We start from the raw sequence: 20,348 nt of genomic DNA, 5'->3' as shown, positions 1-20,348 counted from the left end.
AAGACTGAGTGAGATTTGACTAGGATTGTAACCTCCTATAGCCCCACTGTCAGCCCTTACAAAGTCTCTTAGCTCCTTACTTTTGGAACATCAGAACACTTTGGTAAAGGTAAAAGTTGTTATTTGTCCTAGAGGTAAATGGCATCTTTGATTTCTATCCAGGTTCTATTAGTCATGTAAGAGTGAATTATGGTTTATAGAGTTCTGTGGATGAATAAAAAAAGTGGAACTGAATTTGTAATCATTCAAAAATGAAATATGAAAGTTTGGAAGGAAAGTGATAGAAAAGTGTGTTTGCTTGAGATTTTTGGACAGTGATGAATTAGAACAAATGTCCTTGTGTCCTGTGCTGACTTCTAAGTGCTTGGACAGTGAGAGATTGTCATTGGATTTTAAATTGACCCAATTTTGGAAGCTTCATAGATCTGTTTCTGTAAACAGATCTGATTTCAACATAGAAGTTAGCAAACAAATGTGGAAACACAAAGTCCATTAACTTCCTTCAGACTTGGTTTGTGACTTTGATTAACAATTAAAATTGCAGCCTGGATTGTGTTGCCATTTGCTGTCTCTTGCTAATCCTATGTATAGGAAAAAAAGAAAAAAAGAATGTAGGTATTTTCTCCCTGGGTAAGATGAAAATAACTCAACTCTAACTTGTGGTAGTGTAACAAGATCTCTTATCCCTTGTGGAAATAGGAGAGGGTGTCCCTGGGGAAATGGCACTGCCTGGGATAGGACCATTTTAACTACACTTCTAATGAGGTCCTGACTTACTCTGTTTATTCTGTTGTATTACCATTTATTTAACTCATGATTTTCCTCCAAAAGAACAAGGCAAGACAGTTCACAAGTAAACTGTGAGGTACTTGAGATCATCTATCACACCAAAGTTTTGGTGTGTTTTGCTCAGGAGCTGCTGGTCTGCTATTTCAGCCTTGCTTAGAATGCATCCTTTTCCAGCTTTCCTCCACCCTACTCTAAACCTGCACCTATTGATTTATAGAGCTTGTCATGGCTGGTTATTTTTGGTTGGAGAGTGAAGAGAGACAGGGAGCCATGGAGGTTAATTTCAGTTGAATGTGGAAATATGTTACATTGCTTCTTTTACAATCTTTCTCAATTGCATGCTTCCCGGTATGTGTTTTCCTTTTCCATTTATTTCTTCTGCTAGAAAAAGTCAGTATTCATCTTTATTTTTTTTTTTAATCCTGTAAGAATTTATTCAGTGAACATTTCTTACTAGATCAATAGAGTAAATTTTTTGATAGCACATCTTTAATTAACAGTCTTTATTGGTTCACTTCAAGTCTGAAAATAAGGTTTTGTTAAGCTACCCTCCCATTTCTCTCTGGTGATTCTAACCTATTCTTTTTTTTTTTTTTTAGTATTTTATTATTTTTTAAAAAATGTAAATTTATTTATTCTAATTGGAGGCTAAATTACTTTACAATATTGTGTTGGTTTTGCCATACATTGACATGAATCCGCTACGGGTGTACACATGTTCCCCATCCTGAACCCCCCCCCCACCACCTCCCTCCTTATACCATCCCTCTGGGTCATCCCAGTGCACCAGCCCCAAGCACCCTGTATCATACGTCAAACCTGGCCTGGCGATTCATTTCACATATGATATTATACATGTTTCAGTGCTGTTCTTGCAAATCATCCCACCCTCGCCCTCTCCCACAGAGTCCAAAAGACTGTTCTAGACATCTGTGTCTCTTTTGCTGTCTTGCATACAGGGTTGTTGTTACCGTCTTTCTAAATTCCATATGTAAGTGTTATTATACTGTATTGGTGTTTTTCTTTCTGGCTTACTTCACTCTGTATAATAGGCTCCAGTTTCATCCACCTCATTAGAACTGATTCAAATGTATTCTTTTTAATGGCTGAGTAATGCTCCATTGTGTATATGTACCACAGCTTTCTTATCCATTCATCTGCTGATGGACATCTAGGTTGCTTCCATGTCCTGACTATTATAAACAGTGCTGCGATGAACATTGGGGTACATGTGTCTCTTTCAATTCTAGTTTCCTTGGTGTGTATGCCCAGCAGTGGGATTGCTGGGTCGTATGGCAGTTCTATTTCCAGGTTTTTAAGGAATCTCCACACTGTTCTCCATAGTGGCTGTACTAGTTTGCATTCCCACCAACAGTGTAAGAGGGTTCCCTTTTAGTATTCATCTTTAGCCTGCAGAACTCTGCATGTCTGTCTGTATCTTTTATGTATCACTTCCACCAGCAAACCTTCTCTGACCCTCCTTCATCTATTACCCTTTTCTGCACTTCCACAATGCTGTTTGTTTATCCCTCATTACTGCACAGTTCACCCTGTGTCACAATTAACTGTGAGTTCCTTATGGGGAAGGATTATATGTATCTTTTCAGACTTTGTTTTTTTGGAAACAAGAATAAGCTATGTGATATGATGGATGGCACTCAATAGGCAGTTTTAAAAGGAACCTAACTAGTTCATAATGTAGGAGAAGCCTTTCCCTCAGGTCTGTCATAGGATTATTGGTCAGGAAGAGCTATTTCTTCACACAGAATATTTAGTTTTGCAGGAGTCTGAAGCTGTGGTGAATTCAGGTAATTTTGAAATGTGAAGCCGATTCTCTTGCAGCAGCTTGATTTGTGTTGGGGAATGTGGTTGACGCATGTGCTTTTTTTTTTTTTTTTTCAGTGAAACCTGTTGACAGAAATTCAATCTTGATTAAGGGGTGCAGGAAAGCATCCAGTTCCACCCTGCTTGGGGCTCTCATTTAAACAGTTGGCTTTGGCCTGTTTCATTTCCCACAAGGCTTTTAGTATTTGAAGGTTTTACATCCTAATATTTGTGGGAGAGGCGCTGTAATGAAGCTAGCGGTTGCCAGTAGTTACTTTTGGTTTTGTTCATGTATTTGTGCAGTCACTCTTTATTGAGGAGAGTCAGACTTCTCAATGGATATATATTTATTTGTTCCTTTTTTTTTGGTAGTAGGGTAGAGGGGTGTACTAGACTAAAAGATGACTCAAAAGAAGATTTTTTGAAAAAGAGATCATTTTAAAAATTAGTATTTTAGTTTAAAATGTTTAACCTACATAAAAATTAGGCATATTTAGGTTTGAGCCCCCTTTGCCTTTTAACCCGCACTGATCAAATGCAGTTCTAGACTTCAGAGCACATCCCTCCTTCTGATGCTTGAGTAGTCCCTTTTATTTTACTCTGAACTGAGAGATTCAGACAAACCTCCATCTTGTTTATAGCAAAAATTTATATGCAAGAGTACAAACTTAGAAAAAGAGAAATTAAGGGGTGATGTTTTAGTTTATGAGAAGATTCAGCTCCGAGCTTTCTTGGTATACTTAGAATAGGGTTTTTAATTTACCAGGGTGTTCTTTTTGCAAAACTTGTTAAAAATGCTTAATTTTTCTGTAGAGAATAGTTTATTTTTGCATTTGTCTAACAGCCTCCTCATTTTTGAAGGACTATTGATAGGAAAACCCTGTGTATTATAGTGACCTCAGATTTTGTAATCCTATAGACCGAGTCTTATAACTCAGTACTGCTACCTGCCAGTTTGTGATCCTGGAGTAGCTTGGATCCTGGAGGAACTGAGTGAAGTCGCTCAGTCGTGTCCGACTTTTTGTGACCCCCGTGGACTATAGCCTGCCAGGATCCTCCATCTGTGGGATTTTCCAGGCAAGAATACTGAAGTGGGTTGTCATTTCCTTCTCCAGGGGATTTTCCCGACCCAGAGATTGAACCTGGGTCTCCCGCGTTACAGGTGGGCTCTTTACTGTCTGAGCCACCAGGGAGTAGCTGAGTCAGTTCCTTATTTGTAAAACAGTGATGATGATATTTACTTTCTGTTTTGTTAATACAGTTTAAATGAGATAATTTATATGAAGTGCCTAGTAAAGTGCTTGTGCTTGGCCTGTAGTACACAATCAGTATTTGGAAGTTATTATCTAAATAATATTGTCTCTCACTCCTTGACATTTGATATTGATCTACATAAATATCTATCTTTAAGCAGATAGGAGAGGCATTGGATAGTGTGGTGGATAAGGACACTCCCTTTAGGGCTTGTCTGAGTTCAAATCCTGGCTCTGCTATTTATGTGTATGACCATGAACAAATAGTAAATCTCTCTGTGCCTCAGTTTTCTCATCTGTGAAATTAATAATAGTACCCACTTTATAGAATTACTGTGAAAATTTAGTGGAGTTAATACATGAAAACACTACACAGTGTCTGCTTGTCATAAGTATTCAGTAATTAATAGTTATTACTATTTTTAACTTTGCTTTCAAAGTTTTTATTAGGTCAATACACAGGATATTATACAGAAACATTAACAAAGGAAATATTTATCATTTGGGTATGTGAAGTTAGTATCCGGTTTATAGACCATGTAAATGGGAAGCATTATTTCCAAAAATCAAAAGGTTTAACAGTTATTGCTGGATTATAAGAATAATACAAATCCCAGAAAACCTAATGACTTCTGGACTGTCACCATGGATTTCGGGGGATAATAATACTGCTTAACTAGCTCTTTAAACTGCAAAGATATGCATTGAAATAATAGAATACGAAAGTCAATATAGTGAAAAGTGTTCCCCTGACCCAGACCTCTCAGCTTTCTTCCCAGTCCCAAATGCTGTTAACACTTTTGTGTCTTGTGCAATAGTCTATGTATGTATAAAGGTATTCATGAGTATACATTACCTCTTTCCTCTTTAACTTGAATGAGAGCACACACTTGTGCATTTTGCTTTTCTTATTTAATAGTTCTTGGAGCTCATTCTGTAGAAATCACATATGTAACATTATTTAATATTAAAGTTACTTAATATCTCAACATGTGATTGTGCCATAATTTATTCAACTAATCTATTGGTCAAATTCACATATTCAGTTTTTTGGCTTTTACGAACATGCTTTGTGAATATTCTTATATATGCATAGATACATGTTTATAAGATAAATTTCTACTTTTGGCAAGAACTATCAAAGAAAAATGCAAATTATTTTCCAGAGAGCCTAGCAGTGTAGCTCCATAATTTAAAAAGAAAAAAGGCTGTGAGGGGTTAAATTTGAATTCTTTCCAGGTGGTTTTCAGCAGCATGCTTTGGTGGAATCATGATTTTTAGAAGACTAAGTGGGATTGCTGCATATTACATTCCTGCCTCTTCCCTCCCCCTAGCTTTACTTGTCTTTGTAACATTCCTGCCTGGGAAGTCTTCCCAGTGACCTGGGTTAGGCATTAAGATCATGGGAATCCAAGATTTTCCCATGTCTTCTAGGATGTTTGTTCAAAGAATAGGAAAACTTTCTTCTTACAGCAGAGGAATTTTAGCCACTGTCAGTTGCCTGGAGAATCTTCCAGCAGGGTCCTTTGAGTAGAAATATGGTCAAGGAGAGGAAAGGTATCAGTAGGTCAAAAGGCAGTGATCATATCATAGCACTCAAAATACTTTCTTTCTTGTTCATGGAAAGTAGGTAGGCAGAAAGGTGGAGTGACTTCCCCTTTGTCATATACATCAAGTAATGCCCGGGAGAGGCCTAGAATTCTGTATTTCCATGTTGGGATTGCTTAGTAAGGACCTATATGAAGAGAATGTTATTGTCTGGAGGTAGGTGGTTGCTGATATTTCATCATCACTGACCAGTAGCTCAGTGGTACCTGTCACTCTCGGCCATTTACTCCTGTGTGTATGATGCCTGCTGTAGCTCTAGCCATTACATCTGCATTCAGGCGAGAAGCAAGGTAAGGACAAGGGGAGGAGCAAGGGCTGTAGTATATATTAGGAGTATGAGTTTTCTTATGAATCCCTCAGCAGATTCCTGCTTTGTTCTTATTGGCCAAACTGTCCCATGGCTACTACTCCAGGCTTGGAAACTTGGTGATCAAGGGGGTGATTTCTGTCTTACAGCACTTTTTACTGTTTTGATGGTGTTCAATGAAAAATATTTAATCATAGCTTGACTTAAGCCATGTTAACCTCTAATTTTCTTTATGCTTATAGTTCATACTATATGATTTAAATATGTATACCATCTTATCTCTTAAGTCTGATTAATAGTCTTAAAATAAGTCTAGGTGTCCCTGATGGCTCAAATGGTAAAGAATCCACCTGCAATGCAGGAGACCTGGATTTGATTCCTGGGTTGGGAAGATTCCCTGGAGGAGGGCGTAGCAACCCACTCCAGTATTCTTGCCTGGAGAATCTCATGGACAGAGGAGCCTGACAGGCTACAGTCCATGGGGTCATAAGGAGTCTGACACGACTGAGTGACTAAGCTCAGCACATCTTTTAAGTCTGATAGGCCTCCTGTCTAGATTTTGAATTCCTTTGTGTCTGGGACTAAATCTTATACTTTTTGTATGAGACAGTGTCTCATCCTTGAATATTAGTGAGAAAGGAGCTCCAGTATTATCAAGCCCAGATTTATGGCCCCTAGCAAGTATGAGTGAACTGCTAACACATAGCTTACTGAGTTAAATTGAATAATGAAAGTAGAAATGGGGAAGTGTGAAAACTTAAGAATTGAGGATAATAAAGAATCCTCGATTCAGGGTAAAAGACTATGAAGACTGTCTCTACTTGGAAAGAAATACAGTACTGTTTCCTATGCAAATATAGACCATAACTACATTAACATGCTTCTCTAATTCACAGGGTGAGGGCAGATGATGTAGAAAACATATTATACTAAAGTCAGGTGCCTCAGTTCTAGATCACATTCTTCATTTATATAACTTTATGATATTGGGCAAATCTTTTTCAATTTCCCTTACTTTCAGCTTCTTCTTCTAGGATGGGAATAATTGATGCTTTAGAGGATTGTTGAGGGTATTAAAATTGTATGTATTTAGTATTGTTATTTCATGGTGCTTGGCATGTGTAAGCACCTTTGGTACCTTGTTTTTACCATGATCATTAGTAGTAGTGTTGTATGATCCTAGAGGACCTCATTTTGCTTTCTTTAATCTTTATCTATAAACTGAAAAATATAGGTGTTATTTAAAACTCCTCCCAACTCCAAAATGTCATATTTCTACACTAAGTACTTCAATTGGAGCATTGTTACAAAGATACCTGTGGAGGTATAGCTTCAGTGAGTTCATAGGGGAGACCATGGGAGGATGAGGTTCTTTGGTGTGTAGATTGATTTCACCATGTAAACCAAATAGAACAAATTCCTTCTGAATTACCCAAGTCCACTGAGAGAAATTACCCAAGTCCACTGACCAAACCACCGAGCAACAATGAGGTTGCTGCTACTGCTAAGTCACTTCAGTCGTGTCCGACTCTGTGTGACCCCATGGATGGCAGCCCGCCAGGCTCCCCTGTCCCTGGGATTCTCCAGGCAAGAACACTGGAGTGGGTTGCCATTTCCTTGCATGAAAGTGAAAAGTGAAAGTGAAGTCGCTCAGTTGTGCCCGACTCCTAGCGATCCCATGGACTGCAGCCTACTAGGCTCCTCCGTCCATGGGATTTCCCAGGCAAGAGTACTGGAGTGGGGTGCCATTGTTGGGTGGACCTAATCTCATAATTTATCTCAGAGCATAAGTATAGTGGTATAATGTAGAGAAAATGAGTACTGAGGGCTATTAGTACCTGGAAGAGAACTGGCACACCTCTCTGTAATGCAAAGGGATATTACTCTCCTGAGGAACGTTTTCACATTATATGTCAATAGCCAGTGATTCTGTCTTTAAGAATTTGTCTTCAGGGAAGAATTAAGTATATATATACACAGAAACTTAGCTTCATAGATATTCTTCTAGTAGTATCTTTTAAGTGAAAGTATTGGGATAGTCCTAATATAAGGGATAAGTAAATTAGGACACAGTCATTAGTTGCTGATATATCTATATTGACATGGAAGATGCTTGCAATATGTGAAGCAGATTCAAAATGTCAATGATCTCAATGAAAAAAAAAAAGTAAAAGTTAAGTGTGTGTATTTGTTGTGTGTGTAGAGAGAGATTGAGAGAAATTGTGTGGGTGTGTGAAGTAGTATAGCATTGTGGATTTTTATGAAAGCTGTTTTTGTGATCTCATTTAAAAAATGAGCATGTATTTATAAAGGCTTAAAGAAAGTACTTAAATTAGCAAATGTGTATGTAAGTCATTGTAAGTCATTAACTGATGTCTACTTCTCTTCCATGATACAGAATACTTTAAGTCCATGTCATTCCATAATGAAGACAAATGATTCAATGGGTTTTGTAGGGAAATTATTTGCCAAGTGAGTATAGACTTTAGGCTGTTACTTTCAGCTGTTTTTTTAACCACATTGGGTTGGAGTGGGGAGCTGACACGCCTACACAGGTTTCCACAGGACAGAGGACACAGGACACATGACAGCTCTTCTGTACAAAGTATGCAGAAGTAAGGATGGGCCCACATCTTTTTTTTTTAACCTAATCTGCATGTTGTCCCTTTTATGTATTTTTAAAGGTATTTGTCTTTATGCCCAGGAGTAGTATTTTTTACAAAAGTATTTTTAAAGAAGAAACCTGTACTTGGCAAAACACTATTGAGATTTTTTACTATGTATGAGATACTGTTCTGAGCACCTTAATGGATGAGTTATACACAAGTGAGTATAATTCATCCTTGTCTACAGGAACTTAGCATTTACTAGGAGAGAGATCTGCATAGTTAACTAATATAAAATTAGATGGTATAAAAGCACAATGGCTTTGGAGGGGCAACAGTAATGTATGGTAGGTGAAAATTGGGAAAGATTTTAGAGATGATTGAATTGGACTTCGATGAGTAAGATTTTGGTTGGTAGCTATGATGTGTTTCAGAAATTGGGTTATTCAGGGCAAAGAGAAAATGCATTGGATGTGGATGAGACTGGAAATGAGAAAATGGTAGATTGAGGAAAATAAGATAATGAACGTAAAAGACTTAGCACAGTACATGACATTTTATAGGTATTCATTAAATTTGGCCTCTTTCTAATTCCAATATATTTACTTCAAGGAGTGTTAAGTTACTGAAAAAGTAAACTTTACTTTTAGTGTGATTTGAAAAGTAAGGCCTATTGCCCAGGTTATTTTCAGAATTGCATATGTGATTGTAAAAGCAAAATAGGGTACCAGTACCTTAGATAAATGTGCAGTCAAATTTCTGAACCATTTATCTCCTTAGGAAGTGACCTGTTGAGAAAAGTGACACAAACGTTGGAAGTAACCTACTGTTTTGCACCACGGGTGGAACACAATGTCACAAGTCACAACCTCTTATTCCTATGATGCTCCAACGGACTTTATCAATTTTTCATCTTTGACTGATGAGGAAGATACGCAACACATAGATTCCTGGTTTGGTAAGTGTCTGCTTTTCTAGTTGTTTTAAGGGATAGTGACTTGCTTTGTGCTGAGCACCTTTCAGAAGAATGGATTGTAGATAACTAAAACATAAACTCCTTTCTGCACTCAGAGACTTTGTCATCATGATATGATAGAAATAGTTGAAATGTCCACTATTTTGGAAATGGACTATCAGTAGAAATCAAAGTTTTGCAGTTAAAAATGATGAATAGTTAAGCTTTATGAACATATGGTAAAATCCTGGTAAAATCCGGTTGAAGTTAAGTGAAATTCAACTACATGTCTATAGTGAGGGCAGTCACATAAAAACTTGCTTTGTTGTCACTGAGCATAGAGTATAACATTACAGCTGGAATGTTGACAGTGCTACACTCCACCAGTCTTACTCAGATTTCCTCAGTTTCACTTGTACTTATTTTCATGTGTATTAAGTTCTATGTGATTTTATCACCTGCGTTGGTTCATTGATTTACTACCACAGTCTAGATATCAAACTGTTCTAACATCATGAGGATCCTTGTGTTCCCCTTTTAGAACTATACTCATCTCCCTCTTGCTACCTCTCCCCAGCTCTTTTTTTTTTTAATTTATTTTTTATTGAAGGATAATTGTTTTACAGAATTTTCCTGTTTTCTGTCAAATCTCAACATGAATCAGCCATAGGTATACATATATCTTCTCCCTTTTGAACCTACCTCCCATCTCCTTCCCCATCCTACCCTTCTAGGTTGATACAGAGCCCCTGTTTGAGTTTCCTGAGCCATACAGCAAATTCCCTTTGGCTATCTATTTTACATATTGTAATATAAGTTTCCATGTTACTCTTTCCGTACATCTTACCCTTTCCTCCCCTCTCCCCATGTCCATAAGTGTTCTCTGTTTTTATATTACTTTGGGATAGTATGTGAGACCAATGATATGTCATGCTAGTTATTGCTGGGTCTTCTTCATTTTCTTCTTTCTCATTAAGAGAAATCAGTATGTGATGGGGGTAGAAATGAGTCCATTGCAGCTGTACTTAACACTTACAGTGCAGTGTCCAGATGTGATAGCATATGCCATTCTCTTGGAAAAGGACTCTCATGAAATCCAGTGGGTCTGTCGGGTGTATATAGGAGAAAGGGTGGCTAAGAAAGCCTGCTGCCGTACAGAAGGTCTTCTCCATGCCCTTGGTCCACTGAAACCCTGAGGAAATAGCTGGCTGTCTCTCTTTTTCCAAGTTTTTTTCTTGAAAACAGGAAAGGAAATATTAGTACAACATTACTTTTAAGTATACTTTGGAAGAAAAAAATGGATCCTGCTGTTTTTTCAAAATCATCTTAGTTTTAATGTTCAGTTCAGTTCAGTTGCTCAGTTGTGTCTAACTCTTTGAGACCCCATGGACTGCAGCACACCAGGCCTCCCTATCCATCGCCAGCTCCCGGAATTTACTCAAACTCATGTCCATTGAGTCAAGTGATGCCATCCAACCATCTCATCCTCTGTCATCCCCTCCTCCTCCCGCCTTCAGTCTTTCCCAGCATCAGGGTCTTTTCAAATGAGTCAGTTCTTCGCATCAGGTAGCCAAGTATTGGAGTTTCAGCTTCAGCATCAGTCCTTCCAGTGAATATTCAGGACTGATTTCCTTTAGGATAGACTGGTTGGATCTCCTTGCAGTCCAAGGGATTCTCAAAAGTCTTCTTCAACACCACAGTTCAAAAGCATCAGTTCTTTGGCACTCAGTTTTCTTTATCAGATCAGATCAGTCGCTCAGTCGTGTCCGACTCTTTGCAACCCCATGAATCGCAGCACGCCAGGCCTCCCTGTCCATCACCAACTCCCGGAGTTCACTCAGACTCGTGTCCATCGAGTCAGTGATGCCATCCAGCCATTTCATCCTCTGTTGTCCCCTTCTCCTCTTGCCCCCAATCCCTCCCAGCATCAGAGTCTTTTCCAATGAGTCAATTCTTCGCATGAGGTGGCCAAGTACTGGAATTTCAGCTTTAGCATCATTCCTTCCAAAGAAATCCCAGGGCTGATCTCCTTCAGAATGGACTGGTTGGATCTCCTTGCAGTCCAAGGGACTCTCAAGAGTCTTCTCCAACACCACAGTTCAAAAGCATCAATTCTTCGGCGCTCAGCCTTCTTCACAGTCCGACTCTCACATCCATACATGACCACAGGAAAAACCATAGCCTTGACTAGACGAACCTTTGTTGGCAAAGTAATGTCTCTGCTTTTGAATATGCTATCTAGGTTGGTCATAATTTTTCTTCCAAGGAGTGAGTGTCTTTTAATTTCATGAAATCTATACATGAATACTGGAAAAACCATAGCTTTGACTAGACGGACCTTTCTTGGCCAAGTAATGTCTCTGGTTTTTAATATGCTGTCTAGGTTGGTCATAACTTTTATTCCAAGGAGTGAGCGTCTTAATTTCATGGCTGCAGTCACCATCTGCAGTGATTTTGAACCCCAGGAAAATAAAGTCTGTCACTGTTTCCACTGTTTCCCCACCTATTTGCCATGAAGTGATGGGACCAGATGCCATGATCTTAGTTTTTTGAATGTTGAGCTTGAAGCCAAGTTTTTCACTCTCCTCTTTCATCAAGAGGCTCGTTAGTTCTTCGCTTTCTGCCATAAGGGTGGTGTCATCTGCGTATCTGGGGTTATTGATATTTCTCCCAGCAATCTTGATTCCAGCTTGTGCTTCATCCAGCCCAGCGTTTCTCATGATGTACTCTGCATATAAGTTAAATAAACAGGGTGACAATATATGGCCTTGATGTACTCCTTTCCCTATTTGGAACCAGTCTGTTCCATGTCCGGTTCTAACTGTTGCTTCCTGACCTGCATATAGATTTCTCAGGAGGCAGGTCAGGTGGTCTGGTATTCCTATCTCTTTCAGAATTTTCCAGAGTTTGTTGTGGTCCACACAAGTTCTAATGTATTCCTTTATAATTTTCTTCCAGATAATCACGTCTTGTTACACAGTTGCAGTCAGAGTATACATTCACAGTGGGACTCAGCACATTCCTAAAACTTGTATCAGTAGGCTGTTGATAGAACACACTTTTCACTGCTTGTACTGGCTTTGGTCATGGCAAAACCTAAGATATAATTCCCTGAGAGAACCTACCTCTATTCCATCCTCTTGCACTCCACACTGTCTTAATTGAGGAAGAACCTCAACTCAATTAGACTACAAGATGTCACTTGTAAGCCTTACCAATCTCACTGATTACAGTTTTCTTTAAAAGGAACATGATGTATTTAGGTAGTAGATAAGGCCAGTTTATGATTATATGTTCCTAAATGTGTATCAAGCAAAGATAAAGAGCTATTCACAATGCAGAGTCTGCACTTCTCGTTTTCTGTAATACTTTGTTCAGCGTTACCAGTGTTTTAGTGATAAGTTTTTGCAGTTGCTGTCTCTGTTATATAACCTGTACTTATTTTTTTTAATCACTGAAACTTGGCTGGTACTTGCCAAATGAGTTCGAAGTGTACCAGTAGGAGGCTTTAAGCCTCATTTTAAGTGTATGACACTCTTTTGTTTGCTTCCTTGCTGGTTGTTTAGATGATCATGATTTTACCTTTTCACAGATGAGAAGGCTAATCTGGAGAATAAGTTTCCTGGGAAGGATGGTACAGGAGGGCTTTATCAGGGCAAAACACCTCTGAGGAAGGCTAATCTTCATCGAGATGTCACACCTTTGAGGCCAGGTAAGAAAGAATATCTTAGAAAAAAGCTCCTTGGCAGAATGGTGGAGCAGTATATTAGGAACCCGAGGGACCTGGGGAAATTACCTAAATGATGTATCCCTTTGTTTTTAATTGGTGAAATGGGCTAATTCATTTATTCATTTCATGGTAAGTTGAAAACTAATGATGTGCTATGTTCTTTTCATTTTTCTTTGAGAAATTAAGCTAACATAGAATTTTATTACCAGATATGTAACTATTTTCTTTTTTGACTAGATTTAATGTAACCTAACCTGAGTCTGGCTGGGAAACAAAACAGCGGGAAAGAAGAATGTACTGCTTGATAATTATGCAAGAATTCTTTGAGTCTTGTATCTGATTTTAAAAGATGATTGACATTTAACTAATAGTTACTAAATATACAAAATACTGTCTGATTAGAACAAAAAGTATTCTTTTAAGAGGTCATAAATCCTCAAAAATGATTGTTTTGAAATAGTAGCTGTATTTAGATATAATTCACATGTCATACAATTCACCTGCTTAAAGTGTATATTTCAGTCTTCTTTCATATGCTTGTGGAATACTTGCGCAATCACCATAATCAGTTTAGAACATTTGAGAGTTAATCTTATGGGTTAATCTGAAACTCGCCCCAATTGCAGCACTAACTAGAGGGCCATATTAGGTAGTCGCTGTATTTTCAGTGAACTTGTTTAGTTTGCAGAGTCTCAGTTGCTAGGCTGACTTTCAAACACAGGTGATATCTTACTGAATTTGGGGTCTGGACAAGTATCCATCTTTCTTGCGTAAGAGGTTATAACCATGTATACATATTTCACTTGAGGTGCTTAGAAGTGTGGAAGATTTTTCTGTTGCTTTGATGGTCTTTGTGCTCTTCTTGAACTGAAAGAGGATGTGATGGTACCTTGTCTGTCTGGACCACTTTCAGTTTAAAATTATTTGTCAGCAGTGAGCCCCAGAGCTGGACGCCTCTGCTTGGCCCATCATGTATCAAAAACCACATACACTGCTTCCACTCGTGCATACCCCTCGACCACAGGGTTTTTGTTCTTTCTTAGTACACATTCTCACCTGTCTCATCAGTGCTAGTCTACCCTTAATCTAACTGAAAAATTCTTATACATCATTCAGTTTCCAACTTAAATATCTTTTTTTCTCTAATTGATTCCCCTTATTTGTGTTCACAAAGCACTTTTCAGAGCCCTGGTTTTTTGGGGGGTTTTTTGGCCTCTCAGCATGTGGGATCTTAGTTCTCCAACCAGGGATCACACCCACTCCCCCTTGCAGTTGAAGCATGGTCTTCACTACTGGACTATCAGGGAAGTCCCTAGACCTCTATTTTAATTTCATCTTTTATTGTGTTGCTAGTACAAATAATTATGATAAATTTTTCTATATTGATCTTTTATCCTACAACCTTCTAAACTCACTTATTAGTTTTAGTACCTTTTTTGTAGATTTCATCAGATTTCTGCCTTAGTGATTATGTCATCTGCAAATAAGCCTTTTGTTTTTCTTGCATATTGCAGTGCCTAGAGCCTTTAATGTAACGTTGAATAGGAGAGAAGTAGACATGCTTGTTTTATTCCTGATTTTAGGGGAAAGCATGCAGGCTTTTACCATTAAGTATAATGTTAACTGTAGTCCTTTTTTTTTTTGGAACCCTCAGTTCTTATTTTGATTTCAATCCTGATGTAGTTTTTATATAGATGTCCTTTATCAGGTTGAGGAATTTCTCTTCTATTCCTATTTTGCTGATAATGTTTATAGTAATATATGCTAAATTTTCCTAGATGCTTTGTCTGCATATATTAGGATGTTTATATGATTTTCTTCCCTTTCTTTTTAGTTTTTAAATTGCTTAGTTACTCTGCTTTTCCAATTTTAAGCCAGTCTTTGTTTTCTGGAATGAATCCCAATTGGTCAGGATGGTATTTTTCTTTATATATATATTTTAGGTTTAGTTTGTTACATTATTTTGTTGAAAATTTTCTTCATCTGTGTTCATGGGGAATAATCTGTAGTTTTCCTTTCTTGTGATGCATTTGTTTGGTTTTGATAGAGTAAATGTTCACCTTACTATATAAATATACCCTTTTCATATCTCTAGAAGAATTTGTGTAAAATTAATATTATAGAATTCACCATTCAAGCCATCTGGCTCTGCAGTTTTCTTTGCAGAGAGGTTTTTAACTAAAAATTCAATTTCTTTAGCAAATATAGATTATCTGTTTCTTCTTGAATGAGCTTTGGTAGTTTGTCTTTCAAGTAATTTTCAATGTCATCTAAGTTGTTTAATTTATAGGCAAAAAGTTGTCATAATGTTTCCTTATTATCCTTTTGATACTTATAAATTCTGTAGTGATATCACCTCTCTCATTCCCTGTATTAGCAATTTGTGTCGTCTCTCGCTATTTTTCTAATCAGTGTGGCTAAAGATTTAGCAGTGTTATTAATCTTCTCAAAGAGCCAGCTTATCAGAGTTACCAATCTAACACCTCTCCAGTATTCTTGTCTGGAGAATCCCAATGGACAGAGGAGCCTGAGGAGCCTACATTCCATAGGGTCGCAAAGAGTTGGACACGACTAAAGTGACTTAGCACATACACGTATGCATGGCTATTATAGTCTTGCTGATTTTTCTGTCAACTTGTTCCATCAGTTAGGGAGAAGTTTTGAAATTTCAAACTATGATTGTGGATTGTTTATTTCTCCTTAAGTATCTGGTATGAATACAGATGATACAGTATCCCACTTGATTATGGTGTATGATCCTTTTTTGGTTGAGAATTTTTGCATCTATGTTCATCAGTGACATTGACCTTTTTCTGTAGTATCTGTGTCTGGTTTTGATATCAGGGTGATGCTGGCCCCATGGAATGAGTTTGGAAGAGTTCCTTTCTCTGCAGTTTTTTTAAATAGCTTGAGAAGGATAGGTGTTAACTCTTCTAAATGTTTGGTAGAATTTACCTGTGAAGTCATCTGTTTCTGGACTTTTGTTTGTTGGGAGTTTTTTTAAATTAATGATTCAAATTCATTACTAGTAATTGGTTTCTTAATCTTTTCTATTACTTCCTGATTCAGTCTTAGGAGATTGTACATTTCTAGGAATTTTTCCATTTCTTCTAGGTTGTCCATTTTATTGGCATATAGATGTTTGTAATAATCTCCTGTGATCTTTTGTATTTTTGTGGTGTTGCTTGCAGCTTCTCCTTTTCCATTTCTGACTTTATTGATTTGGCCTTTCTCTCTTCTTAATGAGTCTAGCTAAAATGTTTATCAATTTTATCTTTTCAAAGGACCAGCCCTTAGTTTCATTCATCTTTTCTATTTTTCTTTTAGTCACTATTTCATTTATTTCCATTTATTTACTTCTTTCTGTTCTGATCTTTATGGTTTTTTTTTTTTTTTTTTTTTTTCGTTCTACTAACTGGGTTTTGTTTGTTCTTTCTCTGGTTGATTTAGGTGTAAGTTCAGGTTGATCGTTTGAGATTTTTCTTGTTTCCTAAGGTAAGCTTGTATTGCTGTAAACTTCCGTCTTAGAACCACTTTTGCTGCATCCCATAGGTTTTGGACTGTTGTGTTTTTCATTTGTCTCCAGGTATTTTTTTGATTTCTTTGATTCCTTCAGTGATCCATTGGTTGTTTAGTAGCATATCGGTTAACTTCCAAGTGTTTTTGTGTTTTTGCAGTTTTTTTCTTGTGGTTGGCTGCTAGTGTTATAGTGTTGTGGTCAGAAAAGATGCTTAATATGATTTCAGTTTTCTGAAATTTACAGAAGTTTGTATTGTGGCGTAGAATGTGATCTGTCCTGGGGAATGTTCCCTGTGCACTTGAAAATGATGTGTTTTGCTGCTTTTGAATGAAGTGTTCTCTCTCTATATATCTGGTCTACTGTGTTCTTTAAGGCCAGTGTTTCCTTCCTGAGTTTTCTGTCTGGATAATCTGTCCATTGAGGTAAGTGAGGTGTTAAAGTTCTCTGTTGTTGTGTAACTGTCAGTTTCTCCCTTTATGATTGTTAATATTTGTTTTATATGTTTAGGTGGTCCTATGTTGGGTACATATATATTTATAATTGCTGTATCTTCTTTTTGAATTGATTTCTTGATCATAAGTAATATCCTTTGTCTTTGTAACAGTCTTTGTTTTCAAGTCCATTTTGTCTGATATAATTATTGCTACCCCTGCTTTCCTTTGATTTGTATTTGCATAGAATGCCTTTTACCATCCTCTCACTTCTGTTTGTGTGTGTCTTTAGATCTGAAGTCAGTCTCTTGTAGGCAGCATATATATGGGTCTTGTTTTGTATCCATTCAACTACTTGGTGTCTTTTGATTGGAGCATTTAATCCATTTGCATTTAGACTAATTACTGATATATATCTACTTATTGCCATTTTAATTGTTTGGGTATTGTTTTTATATATCTGCTTTTGTTCCTTTGTTCTCTTCCCTTATGGTTTGATGACTATCTGTAGTTTTATATTTGTATTCCTCTCTTTTTTATGTGTCTGTATATCTATTATAGATTTTTTTTTGGTTTGTGATTACCATGAGGTTTATATATATGTATCTATATCTCCATGATTATTTTATGTTGCTAATCTCATAATTTCAAATGAATTTTAACAGCCCTGAATTTGTACTCTCCTCCCCTTACGATTACTGTCTTTAACATATGCTTACTGAAAAGTCAGTGGATAGCCTTATGGGCAGGCTTCCCTGGTAGCTCAGCTAGTAAAGAATCCACATGCAATGCAGGAGACCCTGGTTTGATTCCTGGGTTGGGAAGATCCCCTGGAGAAGGGATAGGCTACCCACTCCAGTGTTCTTGGTGAATATTCCAGTATTCTTTCTCTGGTGGCTCAGATGGTAAAGAATCCTCCTGCAATGTGGGAGACCTGGGTTCAGTCCCTGGGTTAGGAAGATCCCCTGGAGAAGGGAATGGTTACCCTCTCTAGTATTCTTGCCTGGAGAATTCCGTGGACAGAGAAGCCTGGTGGGCTACAGTCCATGGGGTTGCAAAGAGTTGGACAAACTGAGCGACTCACTCTTTCACTTTCATGATTATTATAAATGCATTTTTTACAGGCAGCATATAGTTAGGTCTTTTTTAAAATTTAATCATCTGTGTCTTTTAATTGGGTAAGATACTATTGAAGCTTTGACATGGCATACTATTTTTTTTTTCTATGTCTTTTTCTCCTCTCGAGAAAGAAAGTTCTTTAGGAAATGAGCTAAATAATTGTTCTCTGGAATAAATATTGTGTGAAATGTGTTTTCTTGGCCTGACTTTTATTCCCTGTCATCTGGTTGAAGTGAACTTGAATCAAGGCTCAATTCATAAGCTGTACTATCAAATGCTATTTTTTCCATGAAGCCTTAACTTGATTGTTTCTTTTTCATTATTCTCAGCACTTTTTTTCTGCTTCTGTTTTATGGTGTCCATAGTAACATCAGAATATTTTGATAAAATATCTCCTTCTTCTTCCCACCCCATACACAGTCCCTTTTCTTAGATGCTACATTTTAAAATTCTTATTGTTTTAAATTTAATTGGCAGTACTCTTGCCTAGAAAATCCCATGGATGGAGGAGCCTGGTAGGCTGCAGTCCATGGGGTCGCGAAGAGTCAGGCACGACTGAGCGACTTCACTTTCACTTTTCACTTTCATGCATTGGAGAAGAAAATGGCAACCCACTCCAGTGTTCTTGCCTGGAGAATCCCAGGGATGGGGGAGCCTGGTGGGCTGCCGTCTATGGGGTTGCACAGAGTCAGACATGACTTAGCAGCAGCAGCAGCAGCAGGGGGTTGTATTTATAATGTCTGGTCATATGATTACTACAGAAATATTTACATTATTTTGATTATGTAAATATTACTCAATGCCAGGTCAGTTACTGTGATGCAGCTACATTTCTTCTTGGTTCTTCTTGGTGTTATTTGTCACAATCCCTTGACCACATAAAGATGATCTTGACATCAGGGTCAGGTAGATTCTTTAAACTTGATCAATTACTTAAAATTTTGTCACATTTGAGCTTGCTACATATTGAACAATGATCCTTGGAAGCTGTACTGCTTTATTCGAGGGCGGCATTATTTTTCTTAGTTTCTTCTTAGTGTCTTGTTCCCTGGGTCTTATGTCCTCTTTCTTGTATTCTTTCATTTGTACTTCATTAGGCAGGGATACGTCCCCAGGGAACTTCCTAAGATAAGGTGCAGGAAGAGAACTTGGAGTTCTCACATGTCTGAAAATGTCATTGTTTCACCTTCGTTTACTATTGAAAGTTGGACTTAATATAGAACTGCAGTTTAAAAGATTTTTTTCTTGATTTCTCTGAAGGCATTGTTCCATTATCTTTTATCTTCCTTTGTTGCTGATGAGAAATTCAGCTTATTCTGTTTTCCTTACTTAGGTGATTTCATTTTTTCACAGAAGCTTTCAGAATTTTTATCTTTTTGAAATGTCAAGAGAGGGACTTTCTTGGTGGTCTGATGGCTAAGACTCTGGTCTCAGTGCAGGATGCCCAGGTTTGATACCTGGTCAGGGAACCAGATTCCACATGTTACAACTAAGAATTCATATGCCACAACTAAAGATCCCACATGCCATGACAAAGGTCAGCAATTCCACATGCTGCAACTGAGACTCAGTACAGCCAGATAAATAAATAATGAAACAAAGTGTCATGAGGGGTTTAGGATAGTTTTTTCTGAGGTGCCTTAGACTAGTAAATAGGCAGGGCTCTGGATATTTCATTTCTGCTTCAACTATAAAGTAGCTTTTATAAATTGGTCTTCTGCACAAGATTTCACTGGAACAAAAGGTTCCACTGCTTAGGAGGATACACACACACATATTTCAATCTAGAATTCTGTATTAAGTCATATGTATATATAGACATGTATTTCCTTGGGATTTGAGTATAGACTAGTTTTTGTTCTCTTGCAGTTGATAATACTTACAACAAACAAGCAGAAAAAGAAAATCTGGTGGAAGAGTCCATTCCATCAAATGAATGTCCCTCTACGAAAGTCAAAGAAACCACATCAAGAAATAATCCAGTTCAGCCTCAGAGGTAAGAGGTGTTCAAAAGTGGCGGTTATATTAATAATGTTCAGAGAAGGGTTATGTGTCCCATAGTACATTAGACTTTTCATGTTACCTTATTTAATCTTCATAACATTAATGAGTTGTAGGTAATATACTTACTTTATATAGATAAGGGCTCAGAGGTGCTAAAGTTGCTTGTCCGGGGCAGATTTATTTCAGAGACAGGATTCAAACT

The 20,348-nt window shown here is 37.5% G+C and overlaps 1 protein-coding gene across 7 annotated transcripts in view; it reads left to right on the top strand.

Moving 5' to 3' along the window:
- Window positions 1–20,348, top strand: part of TPX2 (TPX2 microtubule nucleation factor) — a 51,472-nt gene that overhangs the window by 4,115 nt on the left and 27,009 nt on the right. For 3 of the 7 annotated variants that reach the window (XM_006064434.3, XM_025263696.2, XM_006064435.3), the window contains exons 3-5: window positions 9,168–9,345; window positions 12,935–13,054; window positions 20,012–20,138. In XM_006064434.3, coding sequence (XP_006064496.2) covers window positions 9,240–9,345; window positions 12,935–13,054; window positions 20,012–20,138 — 353 coding nt within the window. In that variant the 5' untranslated portion in view covers window positions 9,168–9,239. Of the gene's footprint in view, window positions 1–8,179; window positions 8,254–8,465; window positions 8,608–9,167; window positions 9,346–12,934; window positions 13,055–20,011; window positions 20,139–20,348 lie in introns of all 7 variants that reach the window. The other 4 variants (XM_044927759.1, XM_044927758.1, XM_044927757.1 and 1 more) reach the window with 2 other exon arrangements.

This window comes from Bubalus bubalis, chromosome 14 (genome assembly GCF_019923935.1).
Source record: "Bubalus bubalis isolate 160015118507 breed Murrah chromosome 14, NDDB_SH_1, whole genome shotgun sequence".
NCBI classification, from domain to species: domain Eukaryota; kingdom Metazoa; phylum Chordata; class Mammalia; order Artiodactyla; family Bovidae; genus Bubalus; species Bubalus bubalis.
The sequence above is the reverse complement of the archived record's forward strand: the minus strand, read 5'-3'. Positions and strand labels throughout refer to the sequence as shown.